The 24326-nt window shown below is 58.8% G+C and overlaps 1 protein-coding gene across 1 annotated transcript in view; it reads right to left on the bottom strand.

Moving 5' to 3' along the window:
- ZNF638 (zinc finger protein 638) overlaps positions 1-24326 on the bottom strand; it is a 49863-nt gene that overhangs the window by 6646 nt on the left and 18891 nt on the right. Inside the window, exons 6-22 of the mRNA XM_052682935.1 lie at positions 21461-21792; positions 19246-19392; positions 17858-17989; positions 17534-17592; positions 17306-17358; positions 16577-16648; positions 15402-15581; positions 15245-15316; positions 14919-14971; positions 13032-13163; positions 12768-12896; positions 11675-11716; positions 10354-10494; positions 9915-10040; positions 6971-7020; positions 2006-3266; positions 40-105 (exon numbers count right to left, since the gene is read on the bottom strand). Of these exons, the coding sequence (XP_052538895.1) occupies positions 40-105; positions 2006-3266; positions 6971-7020; positions 9915-10040; positions 10354-10494; positions 11675-11716; positions 12768-12896; positions 13032-13163; positions 14919-14971; positions 15245-15316; positions 15402-15581; positions 16577-16648; positions 17306-17358; positions 17534-17592; positions 17858-17989; positions 19246-19392; positions 21461-21792 (3047 nt within the window). The remainder of the gene's footprint in view (positions 1-39; positions 106-2005; positions 3267-6970; positions 7021-9914; positions 10041-10353; positions 10495-11674; positions 11717-12767; positions 12897-13031; positions 13164-14918; positions 14972-15244; positions 15317-15401; positions 15582-16576; positions 16649-17305; positions 17359-17533; positions 17593-17857; positions 17990-19245; positions 19393-21460; positions 21793-24326) is intronic.

Below are 24326 nucleotides of genomic sequence, written 5' to 3'. Positions count from 1 at the left end.
GGACCCCCATGTGGAGCTCAGCCCCCCCCCAGCCCTCACCTCCTGCTTGCTGCTGCTGCTGCTGCCGCTGCTTCTGGCCGTTCTGCTGTTGCCTCCGGTGGAAACCTGCAGGGTGAGAAGGGAATCCACGTGAAATCGGTGACAGCAACCGCAAGCAGGTAAAAACCACAAACCACCAGCAGGAGACAAACTTCCAAATTCATCGGAAGGAAATTCCGCTGTTTGTTTCGCTTTGCTTTTTCAAGCTGTCCAGGTTGTGCAGCTTCTGGCCACGTCTTGGCAAACGGAGCTCAGCAGGCAGCCCAGGCACGGAGCCGCAGCTCAGCCACCCCCTCCAGCAGCCCGGCTCTGCGCAGGGCTCAGCGCAGCCAGCAGGACGAGGATCCCCAGCCGGAACCATCAGACGACACGCGGTGCAGACCTGCACCTTCCAGCCGTGTCAGCCAAGCAGCGTTGAATCACAGCATCACAGCATCACAGCATGGCCAGGGCTGCAAGGGACCCCAAGGATCACGAAGCTCCAACCCCCTGCCGCATGCAGGGCCACCAACGTGTAATGCTGAACCAGGCTGCCCATCCAGCCTGGCCTTGAACACCTCCAGGGATGGACGGGGCATCACAGCCTCTCTGGCAGCTGTTCAGCCCCTCACTGCTCTCTGGGTAAAGAATTTCCCCCTGATGTCCCACCTCAATCTCCCCTCCCTCAACTTCAAGCCATTTCCTCTCATTCTACACATATCAACCCTTTCACAGAGCTGATTCCTGTCTGCAGGCTCCCTTCAGGTATTGAAAGGCTGCACTGAGGTCACCCTGCAGCTTCTCTCCGTGCTGAACGAGCCCAGCTCCCTCAGCCTGTCTTCATAGGGAGCTGCTGCAGCCCCTGCTCATCTCTGTGGCTCCTCTGCCCCCTCTCCAACAGCTCCCTGTCTCTTTTGTACTGCGGGCTCCACACTTGGACGCAGTGCTGCAGATGGGGGCATCACGAGAGCAGAGCAGAGGGGGACGATCACCTCCCTGCTTGGGGCTGCTGGGGGGTACTTGGGGGTACACGGCGAGCTGGGCGTGAGGCAGAAATGGGATCTCACAGCCCTGAACGTCAATAGCATCCTGGGCCGCATCAAAAGACCAGCAGGTCAAAGGAGGCCATTCTGCTGCTTCGCTCTGCTGGTGAGAACTCAGCTCCAGGTCGAGCCGTGGTGCCCCAGTACAGTGAAGATGTGCACCTGTAGGAGTGCATCTATAGGAGGGCCACAAAAATGCTCTGATGAGAGGAACGCTCCCCCTATGAGGACAGGCTGAAGGAGCTGAGGCTTTTCAGCCTGGAAGAGAGAAGGCCCATGGGAGACCTTCAAGAGGCCTCTCAGTACGTAAAAGAGGCTGTAAGAAGGAAGGGGCCAGACTTCAGCAGGGTTTGCTGTGGTAAGACAAGTGGAAAAGGCCTCAAACGAAAGGAGAGATTTAGGTTGGGTATAAGGAAGAGGTTTGCTTACAATAAAGGTGGTGAGGCACAAGAACAAATTGCTTCAGGAGCTGCTGGGTACGTTGACCTTGAAGACTTTTAAGGCCGAGCTGGAGGGGCTCTGAGCACTGTGCCTGTCTCTGTTTATTGCAGGGGAGTTGGACTACATGACCTTTGAAGGTCCTTTCCAACTCAGAAGATTCCATGATTCTATGGTAAATGAAGTTTCCCTGTCCCTGCTGGCCGCCCCTCTGCTGATGGAGCCCAGGATCCCGTTTGCTTTCCAAGCTGCAGGAGCTGCACTGCTGCCTCGTATGAAGCTTTTCATCTATCAGGACCCCCAGCTCCTTCTGGGGCTGCTTTCAAGGGCCGCTCCATCCAGCCTGTCCTGTTTCAAACCTGGGCCACGTTTCGCCCTCGTTTCTTACGGCTCCCGTGCGACTCCAAGGCGGCCACTGGCCCAAAGCACAGCAAGGATGGGGAAAGGGAACGCAGCCCCACGGCCCCATGCTGCACACAAGCCAGCAGCCTTCCTGCCCTGCTCACCTTAGTGCTGCCGTCTCTCCTCGTGCCGGACGCTCTGCTCTCCCCCTGCTGGGATTGCTTGGAGCCGGGCCTGGGCTCCGCATGGGAGTCCTTCTCTTGCTGGGACGCGTTCCTCCCATTGCCTCCCTTGGCAGAGCCGCCTCTGGGCTGGCCTTCCTCTTTCCACGCTGCCTTCTTCTGCCCCGCTGCTGCTCCCTGGGGCCTGGCTTTGGAGGAAGCTGCCTGCTCCTCTCCTTTGCACAGGGCAGGTTTGCTTCTGTGCCCCGCAGCCCCCGGCGTCAACGCATCAGGAGCAGACGCCGCTGCCTTCATGGTTCCTTTAGGAGCGGAGGAAGGCTCCTGGATGGACGAGGAGGAGTTGGAAGCTTTGGCAGCTTCTTTCGTTTTTGCTGCCCTCGTCTCCTTGCTTTGAGGCGCTTTGCTGCAACTTCCCTTCTTTTCCTTCCCGTTCTTAGCGGCGTTTTCCACGGCAGCCCCAACCTCAGCCTCGTGCCGCTCGCGTTTCTTCTCCACCTCTGCTGCACACTTCAGCCTGCAGCCCTCCTCCCCAGCAGCCCCTTCTGCTCTCCCCTCCACATCCATTCCAGCCCCATCTCCAGCCGCTGCCGCCCCGTCCTCAGGCTCAGGATTCACCTCTGCTGTCGGAACCCCCTGCTTTTCACGGTCCGTTTGCACCGGCTCATCAACGCCTGTCTTTGTGCCAGGGTTTCTGGGTGGGATGACACAAGGGCCCATCTGGGCAGGCCCAGCAGCAGGCGCTGCTTTGGGGACGGCCCCCGATGTCCTCCCCGCTGCCAGCGGCGCAGCAGCCCTGCCTGATTCTGCTCCCGGCTGCTCCCCGGCGGCCCCCGGCCCTGCGGCTCCCAGCCCCTCTCCCTTCTGCGCCGTGGATCCGACTGCGTGCACAGGGAGCTTCCAAGCAGCGCCGTCCGCGATCACCTCCTCTTTCCCCATGCTGGGAGGAGGCAGCAGCTTCTCTTCTGCCTTCGCTGTGGGTAACTGGGCCCCAGCCGCCCCCATGGGCGCACCAGCGAGTTCAGCCCCCGCCTCCCCGCCGCTTTGTTCCGCCAGCCCTGCACCAGGATCCCTCTGTGCTCCTTCCGGATGCGACTCCGAAGGCTCCGTCTTCACCGCCGGCAGCTCGTCCTCGACAGCAGGGATGGAGATGGGTTCCTTCTTCATGGCGCTGGGCTCCTCTGCAAGGTGAGCAGCTGCCGTCTGCACCGCTCCCGATCCCTCCGTGTATTTCTTCAAGCCAGAGCTAAATGCATTCAAACAAACAGGAGAAAACAACACAGAAGCGATCAAACTACTGGAGAATCCCTGAGTTAGCAGTAAGCTCCTGGTGCGCCGCTTCCTGCCGCATTTGGAAGCCCCACCGAGCAGCGTTAAAGCAACTGAAACACGGAGGCAGATGGCTGGTCAGTTCTGTGTGAGCCCTGCTGCCAAACCAAACCCTGCAGCCAAACCCAACCCTGCAGCCAAACCAAACCCTGCAGCCAAACCAAACCCTGCAGCCAAACCAAACCCTGCAGCCAAACCAAACCCTGCTGCCAAACCAAACCCTGCAGCCAAACCAAACCCTGCTGCCAAACCCAACCCTGCAGCCAAACCAAACCCTGCAGCCAAACCAAACCCTGCAGCCAAACCAAACCCTGCAGCCAAACCAAACCCTGCAGCCAAACCCAACCCTGCTGCCAAACCAAACCCTGCAGCCAAACCAAACCCTGCAGCCAAACCCAACCCTGCTGCCAAACCCAACCCTGCAGCCAAACCAAACCCTGCAGCCAAACCCAACCCTGCTGCCAAACCAAACCCTGCAGCCAAACCAAACCCTGCAGCCAAACCCAACCCTGCTGCCAAACCAAACCCTGCAGCCAAACCCAACCCTGCAGCCAAACCCAACCCTGCAGCCAAACCCAACCCTGCTGCCAAACCAAACCCTGCAGCCAAACCCAACCCTGCAGCCAAACCCAACCCTGCCTGTGTCCCCACAACTCGCCCCCCATGCTGCACTCACAGCCCCCTGCCCCATCTCTGTGCTGCTCTGAGCCCAGCCGGCAGCTCGGGGCCCTGCTGCAGGCACAGCTACAGCCAACAAGCTGCTGCCGTCGCTTTGGCAGCTCTGAGCACAAATCCTGTTCCGTTTGAGGGCTTCCTACGACTGGCTGAGCAGGCTGGAAGGTGAGGGAAGGGCTGCTGATGCCGTCTGCCCGGCCTTTGGCCCCTCCAGGCTTCTTGTGGGGAAGCTGGCTGCCCCTGCTCTGAACACACATCAGCCCTCACGCAGATCCACACCACCTCCCAGCTTGGTGTCACCTGCAGACCTCCAGACCACCCTCACTGCCCTCACAGCTCATCAGTGCGGATATTAAACAGGCTGGGCCCCAGCACCGAGCCCACTGTAAACAGGTCGCACTGGCCTTGATCCCTGCACCACGACCCGCTGGGCACGGCCCTCAGCCAGTTCCTCACCCCCAGAAGCGTCTGTGTGTTCCAGGACCTGGGGCAAAATCCTGGCCGTGGTTGTTAACACAGCTCTGCACACTGCCTGCAGCCCAGCTCCCCCACTGCTGCTCTATGGGCTCTCCCTGCACCTCTCCCCAGCACGCTTCTCGCAGGGCATCCATCTCATCTCATCTCATCTCATCTCATCACATCTCATCTCATCTCATCTCATCTCATCTCATCTCATCTCATGTCATCCCATCTCATCTCATCCCATCCCATCCCATCCCATCTCATCCCATCTCATCTCATCTCATCTCATCTCATCTCATCTCATCTCATCTCATCTCATCCCATCTCTCATCCCATCTCATCTCATCCCATCCCATCTCATCTCATCCCATCTCATCCCATCTCATCTCATCTCATCCCATCCCATCTCATCCCATCCCATCTCATCTCATCCCATCCCATCCCATCCCATCTCATCCCATCCCATCTCATCCCATCCCATCTCATCCCATCCCATCTCATCTCATCTCATCTCATCTCATCTCATCTCATCTCATCTCATCTCATCCCATCTCATCTCATCTCATCCCATCTCATCTCATCTCATTCCATCCCATCTCATCCCATCTCATCCCATCTCATCCAATCTCATCTCGTCTCATCCAATCTCATCTCGTCTCATCCCATCTCATCCCGTCTCATCTCATCCCATCTCATCTCATCCCATCCCATCCCATCCCATCCCATCTCATCCCATCCCATCCCATCTCATCTCATCTCATCTCATCCCATCCCATCCCATCTCATCTCATCTCATCTCATCTCATCTCATCTCATCTCATCTCATCTCATCCCATCCCATCTCATCCCATCCCATCTCATCCCATCCCATCTCATCCCATCTCATCTCATCTCATCTCATTCCATCCCATCTCATCCCATCTCATCCAATCTCATCTCGTCTCATCCAATCTCATCTCGTCTCATCCCATCTCATCCCGTCTCATCTCATCCCATCTCATCTCATCCCATCCCATCCCATCCCATCCCATCTCATCCCATCCCATCCCATCTCATCTCATCTCATCTCATCCCATCCCATCTCATCTCATCTCATCTCATCTCATCTCATCCCATCCCATCTCATCCCATCCCATCTCATCCCATCCCATCTCATCTCATCTCATCCCATCCCATCTCATCCCATCCCATCTCATCCCATCCCATCTCATCCCATCTCATCTCATCCCATCCCATCCCATCTCATCCCATCCCATCTCATCCCATCTCATCCCATCCCATCCCATCTCATCTCATCTCATCTCATCCCATCCCATCTCATCCCATCTCATCCCATCCCATCCCATCTCATCTCATCTCATCTCATCCCATCCCATCTCATCTCATCTCATCTCATCTCATCCCATCTCATCCCATCCCATCTCATCCCATCCCATCTCATCTCATCTCATCCCATCCCATCTCATCCCATCCCATCTCATCCCATCCCATCTCATCTCATCCCATCTCATCTCATCCCATCCCATCCCATCTCATCCCATCCCATCCCATCCCATCCCATCTCATCTCATCCCATCTCATCCCATCTCATCTCATCTCATCCCATCTCATCTCATCCCATCCCATCCCATCTCATCCCATCCCATCTCATCCCATCCCATCTCATCCCATCCCATCTCATCCCATCCCATCTCATCCCATCCCATCTCATCCCATCCCATCCCATCTCATCCCATCCCATCCCATCTCATCCCATCCCATCTCATCCCATCCCATCTCATCCCATCCCATCTCATCTCATCCCATCCCATCTCATCTCATCCCATCCCATCTCATCCCATCCCATCTCATCCCATCTCATCCCATCCCATCTCATCCCATCTCATCTCATCCCATGTCATCTCATCCCATCCCATCTCATCTCATCCCATCCCATCTCATCTCATCCCATCCCATCTCATCCCATCTCATCCCATCTCATCCCATCCCATCCCATCCCATCCCATCTCATCCCATCCCATCTCATCCCATCCCATCCCATCTCATCTCATCCCATCCCATCTCATCCCATCCCATCTCATCCCATCCCATCTCATCCCATCCCATCCCATCTCATCTCATCTCATCCCATCCCATCCCATCCCATCTCATCCCATCCCATCCCATCTCATCCCATCCCATCTCATCTCATCCCATCCCATCTCATCTCATCCCATCCCATCCCATCTCATCCCATCCCATCTCATCTCATCCCATCCCATCTCATCTCATCTCATCTCATCCCATCTCATCTCATCCCATCCCATCCCATCTCATCCCATCTCATCTCATCCCATCCCATCTCATCTCATTCCATCCCATCTCATCTCGTCTCATCCAATCTCATCTCATCTCATCCCATCCCATCTCATCCCATCCCATCTCCTCTCATCCCATCCCATCCCATCCAGGCCATTTGGGACAACCACCCCCTGCAAAGCTCACCTTCCTCTGTTCGCCTCCTCCTTCTTCACTTCTTTTTTCACAGCTTCAGGCTGAAAAGTCAAAGTCAAAGTAAAAACCAGCGCAGCAGAGCAGCCGCAGCCCCGGCCCACGCTGCTCTACAACCCAGAGCGCAGGAGGTGCTGCTGAACATGGAATCATAGAACCCTGGAATCACCCAGGTTGGAAAAGACCTCCAAGCTCCCCCAGTCCCACCGTTCCCCCATCACCAACAGCTCCCACTGCACCCCGTCCCTCAGCACAGCACCCAGCCTTGCCTTCGACACCCCCAGGCTCGCTGCCTCCCCCACCTCCCTGGGCATCCATTGCAGTGCTGCCCACCTTGCTGACCAGCGATTCTTCCTCACGCCCAGCCTCAATCTCCCCTGCCGCAGCTTGAAGCCGTTCCCTCTGCTCCCATCGCTGATGGCACAGAGCAGAGGCCGCCCCCAGCTCCCTGCAGCCTCCCTTCAGCAGCCATAGAGAGCAGTGAGCTCTGCCCTCAGCTCCTCTTCTCCATGCTGAACGTTCCCAGCTCGTTCAGCCTCTCCTCAGCCCTGTGCTCCAGACCCCTCACCATTTCATTGCCCTCCTTTGACCACATTCCAGGCCCTCAATGTCCTTCTTGCAGCGAGGGGCCCAAAACTGCACACAGCCCTCGAGATGTGGCCTCACTGATGCCAACAGGAGCAGCGCATCGCTGTGCTTTTACTGCCTCACCTTCTGAGGTGGCTCTGGGTAGGAAGATGGGCTTTACAACTCTGGCTCTGTTTCCTGCCATGCAGAACTAGCTAAAATGAAATACCTTTGTAAAGTATACCAGCACCCAGCCCAGCTTCACAGTGCTTGTAGCACGAGGCCAAGTGATGGTGAAAAGAGCACTGAGATTTCTTTCCTAACAGCGTTCTGCAGGCTGTGCCACCGCCAGCTGAGCTCCGACCACACAGATGGGCATCACAGCACGGCCTGTGTTGCAAAGGAGCACAGCTCTCATCTCATCCAAGCCCTGCTGTGTGCAGGTCACCAACCAGCAGCCCAGGCTGCCCAGAGCCACATCCAGCCTGGCTTTGAATGCCTGCAGGGATGGGGCATCACAGCCTCCTTGGGCAACCTGTGCCAGTGCCTCACCAGCCTGTGTGTGAAATAAAGCATCACTGCTCTGTTTACAGAGAGAAATTCATCCATTGGAGGAACTGAACCACGGGTGATGCTGACAGAGCAGCCGAGCCTTGAAGCAAAGGGAGCTTCAGAGGGACCTCGACAGGCTGGAGGGCTGGGCTCGGGTGAACCTAATGAGGTTCAACACGGCAAAGTGCAAGGCTTTGCATTGGGGCCGGAAGAACCCCAGGCACCCGTAGAGGCTGGGAGGAGTGGGCCTTGAGAGCAGCTCGGCAGAGAAGGACCTGGGGGTCCTGATGGACGAGAGACTGAACATGAGGCAGCAGTGCGCTCTGGCAGCTCGAAAGGCAAATGGGATCCTGGGCTCCATCAGGAGAGGGGTGGTCAGCAGGGACAGGGAGGTGATCGTCCCTCTCTGCTCGGCTCTTGTGAGGCCCCATCTGGAGTCCTGTGTCCAGGTGTGGAGCCCTCAGGACAAGAAAGACATTGAGATGTTGGAAAGGGTCCAGAGGAGGGCGACTGAGATGAGCAGGGGGCTGCAGCACCTCCCCTATGAGGACAGGCTGAGGGAGTTGGGCTTTGTTCAGCCTGGAGAAGAGAAGCTGCGGGGTGACCTCAGTGCAGCCTATCAATACCTGAAGGGAACCTACAGCCAGGAGGGGAGTCAACTCTTCAGAAGGGCTGACAACAGCAGGACGAGGGGAAATGGGTGCAAGTTGAGGGAGGGAAGATTGAGGTTGGATGTTAGGGGGAAGTTCTTCCCAAGGAGAGCGGTTAGGGCCTGGAACGGGCTGCCCAGGGAGGTTGTGGATGCCCCGTCCTTGGCCGTGTTCAAGGCCAGGTTGGACGGGGTCCTGGGCAACCTGATGTGAATGTGGATGTTTGGTGGCCCTGCTGGGCAGGGGGTTGGAACTGCGTGATCCTTGAGGTCCCTTCCAACCCGGGTGATTCTGTGATTCTGTGATTCTGATTCTGTGAACCCATAGGAACCAAGAGGACCCATAGAGCCCCATAGGAACCCATAGAGCCCCATAGGAACCCATGGGAACCCATAGAACCCATAGGAACCAAGGGGACCCATAGAGCCCCATAGGAACCAAGGGGACCCATAGAACCCATAGGAACCCATAGGAACCCACAGAGCCCCATAGGAACCAAGGGGACCCATAGGAAGCCATAGGAACCCACAGAGCCCCATAGGAACCAAGGGGACCCATAGGAACCCATAGGAACCCATCCAAGTTGAGGGAGGGAAGATTGAGGTTGGATGTTAGGGGGAAGTTCTTCCCAAGGAGAGCGGTTAGGGCCTGGAACGGGCTGCCCAGGGAGGCTGTGATGCCCCGTCCTTGGCCGTGTTCAAGGCCAGGTTGGACGGGGTCCTGGGCAACCTGATGTGAATGTGGATGTTTGGTGGCCCTGCTGGGCAGGGGGTTGGAACTGCGTGATCCTTGAGGTCCCTTCCAACCCGGGTGATTCTGTGATTCTGTGGAGCAAACGTAGCCACAGTGCTGGAAGACAAATCAAGCAGCAGCAGAGCTTCTCCATTCTTCCAGCCATCGATCCCTTTCTAACCTGCAGTAAGGAGGTGCTGTCCTGCTCTCTTCCCCTCTCCCCTCTTCCATCGATCAAAGAGACCCAACAAATGTTTGTGGAACAGAGACAGGCAGGCAGCCAAGCCCGCAGCGCCGCGTCCTTAACAGAGGCTGTGACCCAGCTCCCCCGTCATCCCACAGCAGCAAAGGCTCCGTGCAAAACCAACCACAGACTGCCGTTAGGGGAAAGGCTGCTCTGTGCCACCGCAAGGGAATAAGGAGAGAAGGAAGCTTACGTCGGCCTGCTGCCTGCCGGGGGACAGGGCGCAGGTCAGGGTGTGCGCCCCCATGGCGTACGAGTACTGGTTCAGGAAGCAGAACATGGACCTGGCAGCCTTGGGACTCTCCAGCTGCAGGATTGCCTGGAACGAAGGAAGACGGCTTCAAATCGAGTTCTTTCACCTTATTTCTGTAGTGCAGGGCAGCTGAAGGGCACGGCTGTGAAAATCAGTCATTAATGCAGCTTGCGCTCGCACTGCAGAGCCCTGACCTCCTCACCCTGCGACCCTCAGAGTTTTGCAGCTCTACTATGAAACATCTGACCAATAAAAGAAGCACCCAGCAGCCGTGACGACCTTCCTGCATCCGTCATCAGCCAAGCATTGCAGGCAGTGAGAAGAAAAGCCCCGTGTTTTTGCTGTGAGGTGCTGCTGCACGGCCCAGCGAAGCGCTCACCTTGTTCCTGTTCTTCAGCACAACGTAATGATCGACCTTCCCGAAGCGCAGCCCCACGCAAACCACCTCGAATTCTCTGTACCCTTCCTCTGGTAAATTCCCCAGGTGCACAAAGTGCTGCTGCAGCGTCTCAGCGTTCACCTAAAGACGAGGGAAGGGCGGCCTCAAGCTCAGCGGTGCTGCAGGGCCAGGTGAGCAGGGCAGCGTGGAAAGCATCCATCGCTCAGCACTGCAGCCAGCGTTCGCCCCTTCAGTTGGCCCATGAAAGCATAGAGAAACGTTTCGTTCCAGAGCAGTCTGAGATGTGGGCCAGCGGCCATTTCAGCCTGCAGGAAGCTGAGTTTCCCCCAGGGCTCGGTGCCGGGGCCCAGCCTGTTTAATATCCGCATTGATGAGCTGGGAGGGCAGTGAGGGCAGCCTCAGCAAGTCTGCAGGTGACACCAAGCTGGGAGGTGGTGTGGATCTGCGTGAGGGCAGGGAGGCCCTGCACAGGGATCTGGATCAGCTGCAGCGCTGCGCCCAGGTGAAGGGGATGAGGCGCAACAAGGCCAGGTGCCGAGTCCTGTTTTGGGCACAGCGACCCCATGCAGCGCCGTGGGCTTGGGATGAGCGGCTGCGAGCGTGAAAGGAAAGGGAGCTGGGGCTGTTGGTTGGTGCTGGGCTGAACGCGAGCCCACAGGGGGCCCAGGGGGCCAAGAGGGCCGGCGGCAGCCTGGCCTGCATGAGGAATGGCCAGCAGAGCAGGGAGGGGAGCATCCCCTGCACTCAGCTCTGCGAGGCCGCAGCTCGAGGGCTGCGTTCAGATTGGGGCTCCTCACCGCAGGAAAGACGTGGAGGCCCTGCAGCGTGCAGAGAAGGGCAGCGAGATGGGGAGGGGTGTGGAGCACAGGGCTGCTGAGGAGCTGAGGGAGCTGGGAGCGTTGAGGGTGAGAAGAGGAGCTGAGGGGAGACCTGGCTGCACTCTGCCACCTCCCGAAGGGGGGCTGCGATCAGGAGGGCTTTGGCCTCTTGTCCCAGGCAACAAACAGGAGCCGAGGAAACGGCCGCAAGTTGTGCCAGAGGAGGTTTGGGTCGGACATAAGGCAGAACTGCTGCTCTCAGTGCTCAGGCCCTGCAATGGCTGCCCAGGAGGTGGGGGAGGCGCCGTCCCTGGCAGCGTTCAGGAGGCGCCTGGCTGAGGAGCTGCGTGCTGTGCTTTGCTGCTGGTGGCACTGATAGCAATGGGACGGGGGTTGGACTGCATGATTTATGGGTCGCTTCCAACCTCGTGATGCTGTGATGCTATGAGTGCACCTTTACAGCTGGACTGGCAGCAACTCACCTTAGGGTCGGAGTCTTTGATGATAGCAGTGAATATCGCTTCCTGGAAGGGGAGGAAGGAAAAGCTGTAAGATTTAAACTGCAAAACACAGCTTCACCAGCAGCAGCCAGCAGCCACACAGCCTGATGCCAATGCCATCTGCCTGCCTGCTTAATTAATAGCATGAGCATAATGTGCATCTGTGACACTGACACGTCGTGTTAACATCAGGACACAGGGACTGAAAAAGACACTGAACAGCGCCCAGCACCCAGCACCAGCACCCGGCACCCAGCATCCCAGCACCCAGAACCAGCACCCAGCATCCCAGCACCCAGCACCCAGCATCCTAGCACCCCAGCACCCCAGCGTCCCAGCACCCAGCACCCAGCACCCAGCACCCAGCACCCCAGCATCCCAGCACCCCAGCATCCCAGCACCCCAGCATCCCAGCATCCCAGCATCCAGCACCCAGCATCCCAGCACCCAGCATCCAGCATCCAGCACCCAGCACTCAACACCCAGCATCCAGCATCCAGCATTCCAGCATCCAGCATCCCAGCATCCAGCACCCAGCGCCCAGCATCCAGCACCCAGCGCCCAGCATCCAGCATCCAGCGCCCAGCATCCAGCATCCAGCGCCCAGCATCCAGCACCCAGCATCCAGCATCCAGCACCCAGCACCCAGCATCCCAGCATCCAGCACCCAGCACCCAGCACCCAGCACCCAGCACCCAGCACTCAACACCCAGCACCCAGCACTCAACACCCAGCACCCAGCACTCAACACCCAGCACCCAGCACCCAGCACCCAGCACTCGGCATCCAGCACCCAGCACCAGGCACCCAGCATCCCACCACCCACCACCCACCACCCAGCACCAGCACCCAGCACCCATCATCTACCACCCAGCACCCAGCGCCCAGCACCCAGCACCCATCATCCACCACCCACCACCCAGCACCCAGCACCCATCATCCACCACCCACCACCCAGCACCAGCACCCAGCACCCATCATCCACCACCCAGCACCCAGCGCCCAGCACCCAGCACCCATCATCCACCACCCACCACCCACCACCCACCACCCAGCACCCAGCACCAGCACCTACTTCATCTTTCACACTGCTGTGCTGAGGCGCCATAGCGATGCCCAGCTGGTTCCCATCCAGCGTCATGGGAAAGCAGGTGTAGAACTTCACCATGGATTCTGCCGGCTTTCTGCTGAGTTCAAGGTACGCCTTTGGAAAGGAGGAGAGCAGCGCCGTGAGCAGGGGCTGCCTTTCAGCAGGGCCACCTCCAGGCCCCACCGCTGGCCACATGACGTGCACTAAAGGCGCTGCTGGTCAGGAGGGACGCCCAGCTGAGCGCCGTACCTTCTTATGAGACGACACAATTAACACATCTCTCAGCCCCCCGAACGGCTTGGCCAGGTTGGAAACTTCCTCCACTGAACATCCTTTCTCAGGCAGGTTTGAAACCACAACCACGCACACGTCATCAGCTTCCTGCAAACAAAGCCAAGCATCACCGCTCCTCCTGCAGCCCGGCTGGAAGCTGCTGGAAAGGCGCTGAGCTGGGCAGAACGAGGGCAAGGATCCCAGCACGGCCTGGGTTGCAAAGGAGCACAGCGCACATCCAGCTCCAACCTGCTGTGTGCAGGTTGTGCAGCAGCCCAGGCTGCCCAGAGCCACATCCAGCCTGGTTCTGAATGCCTGCAGGGCTGGGGCATCACAGCCTCGCTGGGAAAGGGCAGGCATGTGAGCAAGTGCAGGCAGCAGGAAGAAACTTATATCCTGAGTAGGTCTGCAGGTGACACCAAGCTGGGAGGTGGTGTGGATCTGCATGAGGGCAGGGAGGCCCTGCGCAGGGATCTGGATCAGCTGCAGCGCTGCGCCCAGGTGAAGGGGATGAGGCGCAACAAGGCCAGGTGCCGAGTCCTGTTTTGGGCACAGCGACCCCATGCAGCGCCGTGGGCTTGGGATGAGCGGCTGCGAGCGCGAAAGGAAAGGGAGCTGGGGCTGTTGGTTGGTGCTGGGCTGAACGCGAGCCCACAGGGGGCCCAGGGGGCCAAGAGGGCCGGCGGCAGCCTGGCCTGCATGAGAAATGGCCAGCAGAGCAGGGAGGGGAGCATCCCCTGCACTCAGCTCTGCGAGGCCGCAGCTCGAGGGCTGCGTTCAGATTGGGGCTCCTCACCGCAGGAAAGACGTGGAGGCCCCACAGCGTGCAGAGAAGGGCAGCGAGATGGGGAGGGGTGTGGAGCACAGGGCTGCTGAGGAGCTGAGGGAGCTGGGAGCGTTGAGGGTGAGAAGAGGAGCTGAGGGGAGACCTGGCTGCACTCTGCCACCTCCCGAAGGGGGGCTGCGATCAGGAGGGCTTTGGCCTCTTGTCCCAGGCAACAAACAGGAGCCGAGGAAACGGCCGCAAGTTGTGCCAGAGGAGGTTTGGGTCGGACATAAGGCAGAACTGCTGCTCTCAGTGCTCAGGCCCTGCAATGGCTGCCCAGGAGGTGGGGGAGGCGCCGTCCCTGGCAGCGTTCAGGAGGCGCCTGGCTGAGGAGCTGCGTGCTGTGCTTTGCTGCTGGTGGCACTGATAGCAATGGGACGGGGGTTGGACTGGATGCTCTTGCAGCTCGTTTCCAACCTTGTGATTCTGTGCAAGCTGCCCTTCCTCACCAGAGATCAGCAGCGCATCTCAACCAGAGGTGTGCAGTTTTGGCCCCTCACTGCAAGAAAGACATGGAGGGCCTGGAACGTGGTCAAAGGAGGGCAATGAAATGGCGAGGGGTCTGGAGCACAGGGCTGAGGAGAGGCTGCAGGAGCTGGGAACGTTCAGTGTGAGAAGAGGAGCTGAGGGCAGAGCTCACTGCTCTCTATGGCTGCTGAAGGGAGGCTGCAGGGAGCTGGGGGCGGCCTCTGCTCTGTGCCATCAGCGATGGGAGCAGAGGGAACGGCTTCAAGCTGCGGCAGGGGAGATTGAGGCTGGGCGTGAGGAAGAATCGCTGGTCAGCAAGGTGGGCAGCACTGCAATGGATGCCCAGGGAGGTGGGGGAGGCAGCGAGCCTGGGGGTGTCGAAGGCAAGGCTGGGTGCTGTGCTGAGGGACGGGGTGCAGTGGGAGCTGTTGGTGATGGGGGAGCGGTGGGACTGGGGGAGCTTGGAGGTCTTTTCCAGCCTGGGTGATTCCAGGGTTCTCTATGACTCTATGAAGCAGCCCCAGGCCTGCTCTCACAGCAGCCCCAGAACGAAGCCCCATCGCTCTGACCTTGCTGCCCAGCTCCGCTGCTTCTTCGCTCTTCACCGTCACTGCAGAAGCTTCTATTTAACAAAACAAACAGGACAGGGCCGTCACTTCAGCAGCTGTGCACAGCTCTGCAGCTGCGGCAGAGCCTGAAGGGCGTCTGGTGCCATCCTCAACATTTCATCACTGCTGTTGTGGGGAAAAGCAAGAGAGCCACGTGCACGAGCTCTCGGGAAGGACAGCCTTAAGGCAGACCAAAGAAACCCCTCCAAGTTGTGCCAGTTTAAATTCACCACAGCAGAGAGATTTGGGGCAGAAAAGAGACAGAACCGTGTCAGTTTGCAGCTCACCTCCATCACGTAAAGCTTCCTTCTGCCCATCCGAGCCCACGGGCGCCGCCTGCAGCACCCGGGCAGCTTTCTCTACAAAAGCACAGCAAAATGAAACCCCAAGATGTCACGGCATTGCAGTTCAGCGAGAGCAGCACAGCTCTAACAGCAGGATTACCCGGTAAGGGCGCAGCGCTGCCCGCTGCTTTGCACTGAGCCTCTCCTGCCTTCGCGGGCTCTGTGACGCCGCCGTCCCCTCCTGCGGCGCCGCGCGGCTCGGCCACCTCTCCTTCCCCAGCTGCCATCCCGCTTTCTGGTGAGCTCTGAAGCTCTTTGGATTCACTTTCTTCCGATGGATCTGGAAGGAAGAGGCAGATAGAAAGGGTTCTTCAGTTCCGTGCACTGCACAGAGCCGAGCAGAGCTGTGAGCCCGGCGCTGGAGATCACAAGAATGACAAGAATCACAAGGTTGGAAACGACCTATAGATCATCCAGTCCAACCATCTCCTCATCACCATTGCCACCACCAGCACTAAACCACATCACACAGCTCCTCATCCAGGCCCCTCTTGAACGCTGCCAGAGATGGTGACTCCACCACCTCCCTGGGCAGCCATTGCAGTGCCTGAGCACTGAGAGAAGTTCTTCCTTATGTCCAACCTGAACCTCCTCTGCTACAACTTGCAGCCATTGCCCCACGTGCTGCTCGTTGCCTGGGAGAAGAGGCCACATCCCTCTTCCCCACAGCCTCCCTTCATGCAGTTGCACGGTGCAGTGAGGCCTCCCCTGAGCTCCTCTTCTCCACACTGCACAACCCCAGCTCCTTCAGCCTCTCCTCATCTTTGTGCTCCACACCCCTCCCCATTTTGCTGCCCTTCTCTGCACACACTGCAGGGCCTCAACATCTTTCCTGTAGTGAGGGGCCCAAAACTGAATGCAGCCCTCGAGCTGCGGCCTCACAGAGCTGAGTGCAGGGGATGCTCCCCTCCCTGCTCTGCTGGCCATTCCTCATGCAGGCCAGGATGCTGTTGGCCCCCTTGGCCACCTGGGCACCCTGTGGGCTCGCATTCAGCCCAGCACCAACCAACAGCCCCAGGTCCTTCTCTTCTTCACACTCACAGCCACTCATCCCCCAGCCTGTAACGCTGCATGGGGTTGTTGTGGCCAAAACGGAGGACCCGACACTTGGCCTTGTTGCACCTCATCCCGTTCACCTCAGCCCAGCGGTTCAGCCTGTCTGAATCCCTCTGGAGACGCCCTGCTGCAAATCCCCACTCGCTGCTGCACAGGAGGAGCCCCCACAACCAGCACCCCCCCCCCCAGCCCCCAGCGCCCTGCGCCCTCCTGTCTCACCTGCAGTGTCTGAAGGCTTCCCAGGTTTACTCTCTTTGGTCCCCAGGGGCTTCTTGGTTTTCTCCTTTTTGCCTAGGTGGAACATCCAGCCACGGGTCAGCAGGAACGCTTTACCTCTCACCTCGTCCATTGGTGAACATTCAAACCAGGAAAGGCACAGAGAAGAGCTCCATCTGCAGCAGCCACGACCAAAAAGCACCGAAGCCGAGCCTGCATGGCAACCAACAGCGGCCACGAAGGAAAGCCAGAAGCGCAGCGGCTTCGGTGCTCAGCTCAACTCAGCTCCTGCTGACCAAAGTGCTGCAGAAGCTTCGCCTCCTCCTCCTTCCAGGACCGTGAAGTCGGTGATGGAGGATGAAGTGCTGCGTGTTACCACAGGCAGACAAGCAGTGAGAGCTGCAGAGTGCAGGCACAGATCGCAGCATCACAGAACTGCGGGGGTTGGAAGGGAGCTCAGAGATCATCGGGTCCAACCCCGCTGAAAAGCAGGCTCCTACAGCAGGAAATCAATTCCTGACCCATTCCTGCATCTCCTGTTGGTGCCCGAGGGCTTTTGAGGCTTGGAGCCTGCAGTCAATACGGCAGGGTTCCACCCCAGGAAGGCACTGGGACGGAGCCCCAGCACGGCTCTCAGTGCTGCCAAAGGCACTCGCACAAAACCAGAGAGATGGGAACAAACTGAGGAGGCAAAGCGGGGGGGTGGCAGACGAGAGGTGGACAAAACCTCACCTGCAATCGTTCTTGGGGTCCTGGTGGCGGCGGTGGAGGTGGTTGGGTGTTTCCTATTAAGAGCAGGAGGGGGAAAAAACAAGGGAAACTGAGTTTCAAATACAAGTGATGAATGCGAGCAGCTGAACGCGTTCCCAAAGCAGCAAATGGCAACAAGGAAAGGAACGCATTCGGTTTGCAACGGCTCTAAGGAGCAGGGACACGGCTGGAGGGAAGGGCAGGACTCACCTGGTGCTTGGGGCCACTTTCTTGGTGATCCGAGGCTTCTTTTTGACGCTTGTTTTGGCCTAGAGGAGGCAGGAGGAGGAACGTCAGTGCCCCATGCACACAGCGTGCTCCTCTGATGCTCAGCTACAGCAGCTGGCAACGCAGCTGAGAAAAACATCAAGCTGCAATTGGGATTTGAGAGAGGGGCTTCCTGTCCATCCCAGCCCGCTGTCGGAACGAAGGGACGTAAAACACAAGTGCTAAAATCACTGTTTTCCTTGTGCAGATCAGTTTGTGGATGGCAATAGCAAGGCAAGCGCTCGCAGCGCTCAGCAGCGCCGTTACCTGGCTGGGAGACGCTTTGGGCTTCTCTGCCACGCTGATCTTCACCTGCTTCCCGTTCACCAGCACCGGCACAGTCTCACCGTATTTCACAGCTGCTATCACCGCCTCCTTGTAGTTCATTTCCAGGTAGGCCTGAAACAAAGGCGCCTTCAGCCTCCAGTGCTGCAGCTCTGTGAGGGACCCCCTCACAACAGCCCCCATTCCTCCCTGTGTTCGCTGCTGAAGCCTGGATGAAGCAGCCCAGCAGCGCACAGCAATGCAGCGCACGGCCCCAGCCAAGCCGCGACCACACGGCCCGCTTCTGAGGGTCTACAGGGAATCACAGCATCACGAGGTTGGAAGCGACCCATAAATCATGCAGTCCAACCCCCGTCCCATTGCTATCAGTGCCACCAGCAGCAAAGCACAGCACGCAGCTCCTCAGCCAGGCGCCTCCTGAACGCTGCCAGGGACGGCGCCTCCCCCACCTCCTGGGCAGCCATTGCAGGGCCTGAGCACTGAGAGCAGCAGTTCTGCCTTATGTCCGACCCAAACCTCCTCTGGCACAACTTGCGGCCGTTTCCTCGGCTCCTGTTTGTTGCCTGGGACAAGAGGCCAAAGCCCTCCTGATCGCAGCCCCCCTTCGGGAGGTGGCAGAGTGCAGCCAGGTCTCCCCTCAGCTCCTCTTCTCACCCTCAACGCTCCCAGCTCCCTCAGCTCCTCAGCAGCCCTGTGCTCCACACCCCTCCCCATCTCGCTGCCCTTCTCTGCACGCTGCAGGGCCTCCACGTCTTTCCTGCGGTGAGGAGCCCCAATCTGAACGCAGCCCTCGAGCTGCGGCCTCGCAGAGCTGAGTGCAGGGGATGCTCCCCTCCCTGCTCTGCTGGCCATTCCTCATGCAGGCCAGGCTGCCGCCGGCCCTCTTGGCCCCCTGGGCCCCCTGTGGGCTCGCGTTCAGCCCAGCACCAACCAACAGCCCCAGCTCCCTTTCCTTTCACGCTCACAGCCGCTCATCCCAAGCCCACGGCGCTGCATGGGGTCGCTGTGCCCAAAACAGGACTCGGCACCTGGCCTTGTTGCGCCTCATCCCCTTCACCTGGGCGCAGCGCTGCAGCTGATCCAGATCCCTGTGCAGGGCCTCCCTGCCCTCACGCAGATCCACACCACCTCCCAGCTTGGTGTCACCTGCAGACTTGCTGAGGCTGCCCTCACTGCCCTCCCAGCTCATCAATGCGGATATTAAACAGGCTGGGCCCCGGCACCGAGCCCTGGGGGAAACTCAGCTTCCTGCAGGCTAAAATGGCCGCTGGCCCACATCTCAGACTGCTGTGAGCTGTTGTGCCCAAGGACGAGCCGAGGATCCCCACAGAGGTGCTCAGTGTCCGCCCGTCCCATCGGAGGGAACTGACCTTGTTCCTGGAGCGCAGCACGATCAGGTCGCTGACTTTGCCGAAGGGCTGCACGATCTTTTTGATGTCCTGGTCTGAGAAGCCGTCGTCCGGTAAGTTGGAGATCTGCAGGACCGTCCCACAGTTCAGCAGCTCCTCTCTCAACAGCTGCACGTTAAAGACAAAGCCAGACATCAGCAGCTTCCCCATCTATTCCGACAAGAGGCAGCACACGGCCTGCCACACAGCTTGCTGAGCCCCAAGCACGCAGAGCACCCGGAAGGGAGCTCACTCAGCTGCCGGAATGCAGCACCGCAGGGCAGCACCACGGGGCCTGCAGTAGCAGCACTGCTGAACCACAGCCAAGCATCCCTGCCATCCCAGCTGCCTGGGCTGTGTGGGTGAGGAGCAGCACAGCCCCACAGCCCTCCTTTCAGTGCCATCTCCCGGCATCACAGGCCAGGAACTACTAGGAATGGCAGGGGAGGATGTGACAGCATCACAGGATTGTAGGGGTTGGAAGGGATTCATGGAGAACAACCCCCTGCCAAAGCAGGTTCCCTACAGCAGGTCGCACAGCTCGGCATCCAGGCAGGTCTGGAACATCTCCAGAGCAGGAGACTCCACCACCTCCATGGGCAGCCTGTTCCAGTGAACAGTGGGACCCATAGAGACACGTTGGGACCCATTGGGACCCATAGAGACATGTTGGGACGCATAGAGACACGTTGGGACCCATAGAGACATGTTGGGACCCATAGAGACACATTGGGACCCATAGAGACACATTGGGACCCATTGGGACCCATAGAGACATGTTGGGACCCATAGAGACACTCTGGGACCCATAGAGACACATTGGGACCCATTGGGACCCATAGAGACATGTTGGGACCCATAGAGACATGTTGGGACCCGTTGGGACCCATAGAGACACGTTGGGACCCATTGGGACCCATAGAGACACATTGGGACCCATAGAGATACATTGGGACCCATAGAGATACATTGGGACCCATTGGGACCCATAGAGACACGTTGGGACCCATAGAGACACGTTGGGACCCATAGGGACACGTTGGGACCCATAGGGACCCATGGAGACACACTGAGATCCATAGAGACACATTGAGATGCATTGGGATCCATTGGGACCCATAGAGACACGTTGGGACCCACAGAGACACGTTGGGACCCACAGAGACGCGTTGGGACCCATAGGGACACGTTGGGACCTATTGGGACCCATAGAGACACTCTAGGACCCATAGAGACATGTTGGGACCCTCAGAGACACGTTGGGACCCATTGGGACCCATAGAGACATGTTGGGACCCATAGAGACACTCTGGGACCCATAGAGAAACATTGGGACCCATAGAGACACGTTGGGACCCATTGGGACCCATAGAGACATGTTGGGACACATAGAGACACGTTGGGACCCACAGAGACACGTTGGGACCCATAGGGACACGTTGGGACCCATAGGGACACGTTGGGACCCATAGAGACCCACTGGGACCCATAGAGACCCGTTGGGACCCACAGACTCCCCCCCTCCCTGTTCCATCGCTCCTCCCCTCCCTGCACAGCCGTTCCTTCGCACAGTGCTGCACAACTTCCTATGCTCAGTTCCCGGCCGTTTCCCCTCCTCCTGCCTCCACTCCCCACTGAACAGAGTCCGGCCTCGCCGTGCTGCCCCCACACCTCAGATATTCACAGCCCTGCCTCAGCTCCCCTCTCAGCCTTCTTTTCTCAAGGCTGAACAGACGCAGCTCAGCCTTTCTCCATAGCAGAGATGCTCCAGGCCGCTCTCCATCTTGCTGCCCTGCGCTGGACTCTTCCCAACAGCTCCCTGTCTGTTTTGTGCTGGGCAGCCCAGAGCTGCACGCAGTGCTCCAGATGAGGCCTCAGCAGGGCAGAGCAGAGGGGGAGCATCGCCTCCCTCCACCTGCTGGCCACGCTCTGTGCAATGCACGCCAGGATGCCATTTTGGCCACCAGGGCACCCTGCTGCCTCATGGCAACCTGTTGTTCCCCAGCTCCCTCTCCCCTCCAGCAGCTCATCCCCCATCCTTATTCCTCCCCACATGCAAGACTCCACACTTGCTGTTGTTCAACCTCATGTGGTTTCTTCCTGCCCAGCTCTCAGCCTGTCCAGCTCTCGCTGCACGGCAGCACGGCCTTCAGGCTGTCAGCCAATCCTCCCCGTCATCAGCAGCGTCGATAATCACCCGGTTATACGGAGCAGCTCGAGGCCTGCTGGGCCCAGCGCCTGAGTCCTCCTCCTCCTCTTCCACCTCCTGCTCTTGGGGCAACTCGTCGCTCTGAGGAGAGGAGCCGGACGCAGGCAGAGGAACCGCGTCCTTCTTCACAGCCTTGGCAGCGGGGCTCGTTTTGGGGCTTTTCTTCCCGTTTGCAGGCAGCTTCCCTGCAGCGCCATGGCTGGGCGCTGACTTCCCCGAGCCCGACGCCCCGGGTGCTTGCGATGATTTGTGCTTGTTGAACTCCGCCACAAAGCCGGGTCCCAACGTTTTCATCACCGCCTCCAGAGCTGCCTTCCTGTCTGCCAAGGGAAGGGAAAAGAAGCCTGGTTTTGTCTTTGCTTTACCTCTACTGCTGCTCAGGTCACCGCGGCTTCAGCTTGCTCCAGGCCTGACGTCACTGTGCCACTCATCAGTGAGCTCACACACCTTCAATCCTGCGTGTCTTTGGGTGGAGACCAGTGGAAATGATGCCCCAGCCCTGCAGGCATTGGAGGCCAGGCTGGATGTGGCTCTGGGCAGCCTGGGCTGCTGGTTGGTGACCTGCACACAGCAGGGCTTGGAGCTGGATGAGCATCGTGCTCCTGTGCAACCCAGGCCATTCTATGGTTCTATGAAGGCTGGCCTGGTCTGCTCTCTGTGCTCTCCTCCGTAAGAAAGGTCTGATTTCATCACCACCATTCCTTTCCCCACCTCCTTGACACATCCTTCCAATATTTGAAGGGAGCACATAAACAGGAGGGGGAACGGCTGTTTGTGAGGGTGGACGGTGATGGGACAAGGGGAATGGTTTTAAAGTGAGACAGGGGAGGTTTGGGTTGGATGTGAGGAGGAAGTTTTTCACCCACAGGCTGGTGATGCACTGGCACAGGTTGCCCAAGGAGGCTGTGGATGCCCCAGCCCTGCAGGCATTCAAGGCCAGGCTGGATGTGGCTCTGGGCAGCCTGGGCTGCTGCTTGGTGACCTGCACACAGCAGGGCTTGGAGCTGGATGAGCGCTGTGCTCCTGTGCAACCCATGCTGGGATTCCATCCACTCTATGATCCCATCTGCCCCAACCTCTCTCCCCCAGGAGCTCTCTTGCAGTTTGTATCCCTCAAGCTGACAAACCACAAAGCCAGCAAAACCTCCAACACTGCAGTATTTTGGGCAGAGGCCACGCTGGCTGGATTTACTCAGCATTTCCTACAGCTACGGAGCAGAGAGCAGAGCAGAGCCACTGGGCAGCCCAACAAACTGAACCGGATCCTAGGATGCTGCACTGAGTCACAGAACGGCCTGGGTTGGAAGGGACCTCAAGGATGATGGAGCTCCAACCCCCTGTTGCACGCAGGGCCACCAACCTCCCCACTGCACAGCAGCCCAGGCTGCCCAGGGCCCCATCCAACCTGGCCTTGAACACCTCCAGGGATGGACGGGATCCTAGGATCACAGAATGGCCTGTGTTGAAAAGGAGCACAGCTCTCATCTCATCCCAACCCCTGCTGTGTGCAGGTCACCAACCAGCAGCCCAGGCTGCCCAGAGCCACATCCAGCCTGGCCTTGAATCCTGGGGCATCCACAGCCTCCTTGGGCAACCTGTGCCAGTGCCTCACCGCCCTGTGCAATAACCTTCCTCCTCACATCCAACCCAAACCTCCCCTGGCTCACTTTAAACCATTCCCCTTGTCCCATCACCATCCACCCTTGCAAACAGCCGTTCCCCCTCCTGTTCATCCGCTCCCTTCAAGTCCTGCAGGCCACCATGAGGTCTCCCCTGACCTTCTCTGCTCCAAGCTGAACAATCCCAGTTCCCTCAACCTTTCACAAACAGCCACCCCAGGAGGGCTCAGAACTGCTGGGAATCCCACAGCAGCTCACACAGCATCACAGAACGGCCGGGGTTGGAAGGGACCTCAGGGGTGATGGAGCTCCAACCCCCTGTTGCACGCAGGGCCACCAACCTCCATATCTAAGGCTACACCAGGCTGCCCAGGGCCCCATCCAACCTCCAACCCCTCCAGGGATGGACGGGGCATCGCAGCCTCTCTGCAGCTGTTCAGCCCCTCACCTCTCTCTCTCTAAAGAAATCCCCCTGACATCCAACGTCCAGCTGCCCTCCCTCCATTCAAACCGTTTCCCCTCGTCCTGCTGCCATCTCCCCTTGCACACAGCTGCCTTCCCTCCTGGCTGCAGGCTCCCTTCAGGCACTGCAGGCTGCACTTTGCTCACCCCGCAGCTTCTGCTCTTTGTGCTGAACGAGCCCAGCTCCCTCAGCCTGCCTTTGTAGGGAGGTGCTGCAGCCCCTGCTCATCTCTGTGGCTCCTCTGCTCCCTCTCCAACAGCTCCCTGTCTTTCTCACAGCATCACAGAACGGCCCGGGTTGGAAGGGACCTCAAGGATCACAAAGCTCAGACCCCCTGTTGCACGCAGGGCCAACCTCCATATCTAAGGCTACACCAGGCTGCCCAGGGCCCCATCCAACCTCCAACCCCTGCAGGGATGGACGGGGCATCGCAGCCTCTCTGCAGCTGTTCAGCCCCTCACCTCTCTCTCTCTAAAGAAATCCCCCTGACACCCAACCCCAAGCTGCCCTCCCTCCATTCAAACCGTTTCCCCTCGTCCTGCTGCCATCTCCCCTTGCACACAGCTGCCTCCCCTCCTGGCTGCAGGCTCCCTTCAGGCACTGCAGGCTGCACTTTGCTCACCCCGCAGCTTCTCCTCTCCGTGCTGAAGGAGCCCAGCTCCCTCAGCCTGCCTTTGTGATCGATGCCGCAGCCTCCACCGCAAGCCTTTCAGGACCAGCCCTTCCCTACAACCAACCCCTCCCAACGCCCACCCCGAGGCCACCACCCGTC

Source organism: Tympanuchus pallidicinctus, unplaced genomic scaffold (assembly GCF_026119805.1).
Source record: "Tympanuchus pallidicinctus isolate F22 unplaced genomic scaffold, pur_lepc_1.0 scaffold2, whole genome shotgun sequence".
Lineage (NCBI taxonomy): Eukaryota > Metazoa > Chordata > Aves > Galliformes > Phasianidae > Tympanuchus > Tympanuchus pallidicinctus.
This window is presented reverse-complemented; position numbering and strand designations above follow the sequence as displayed.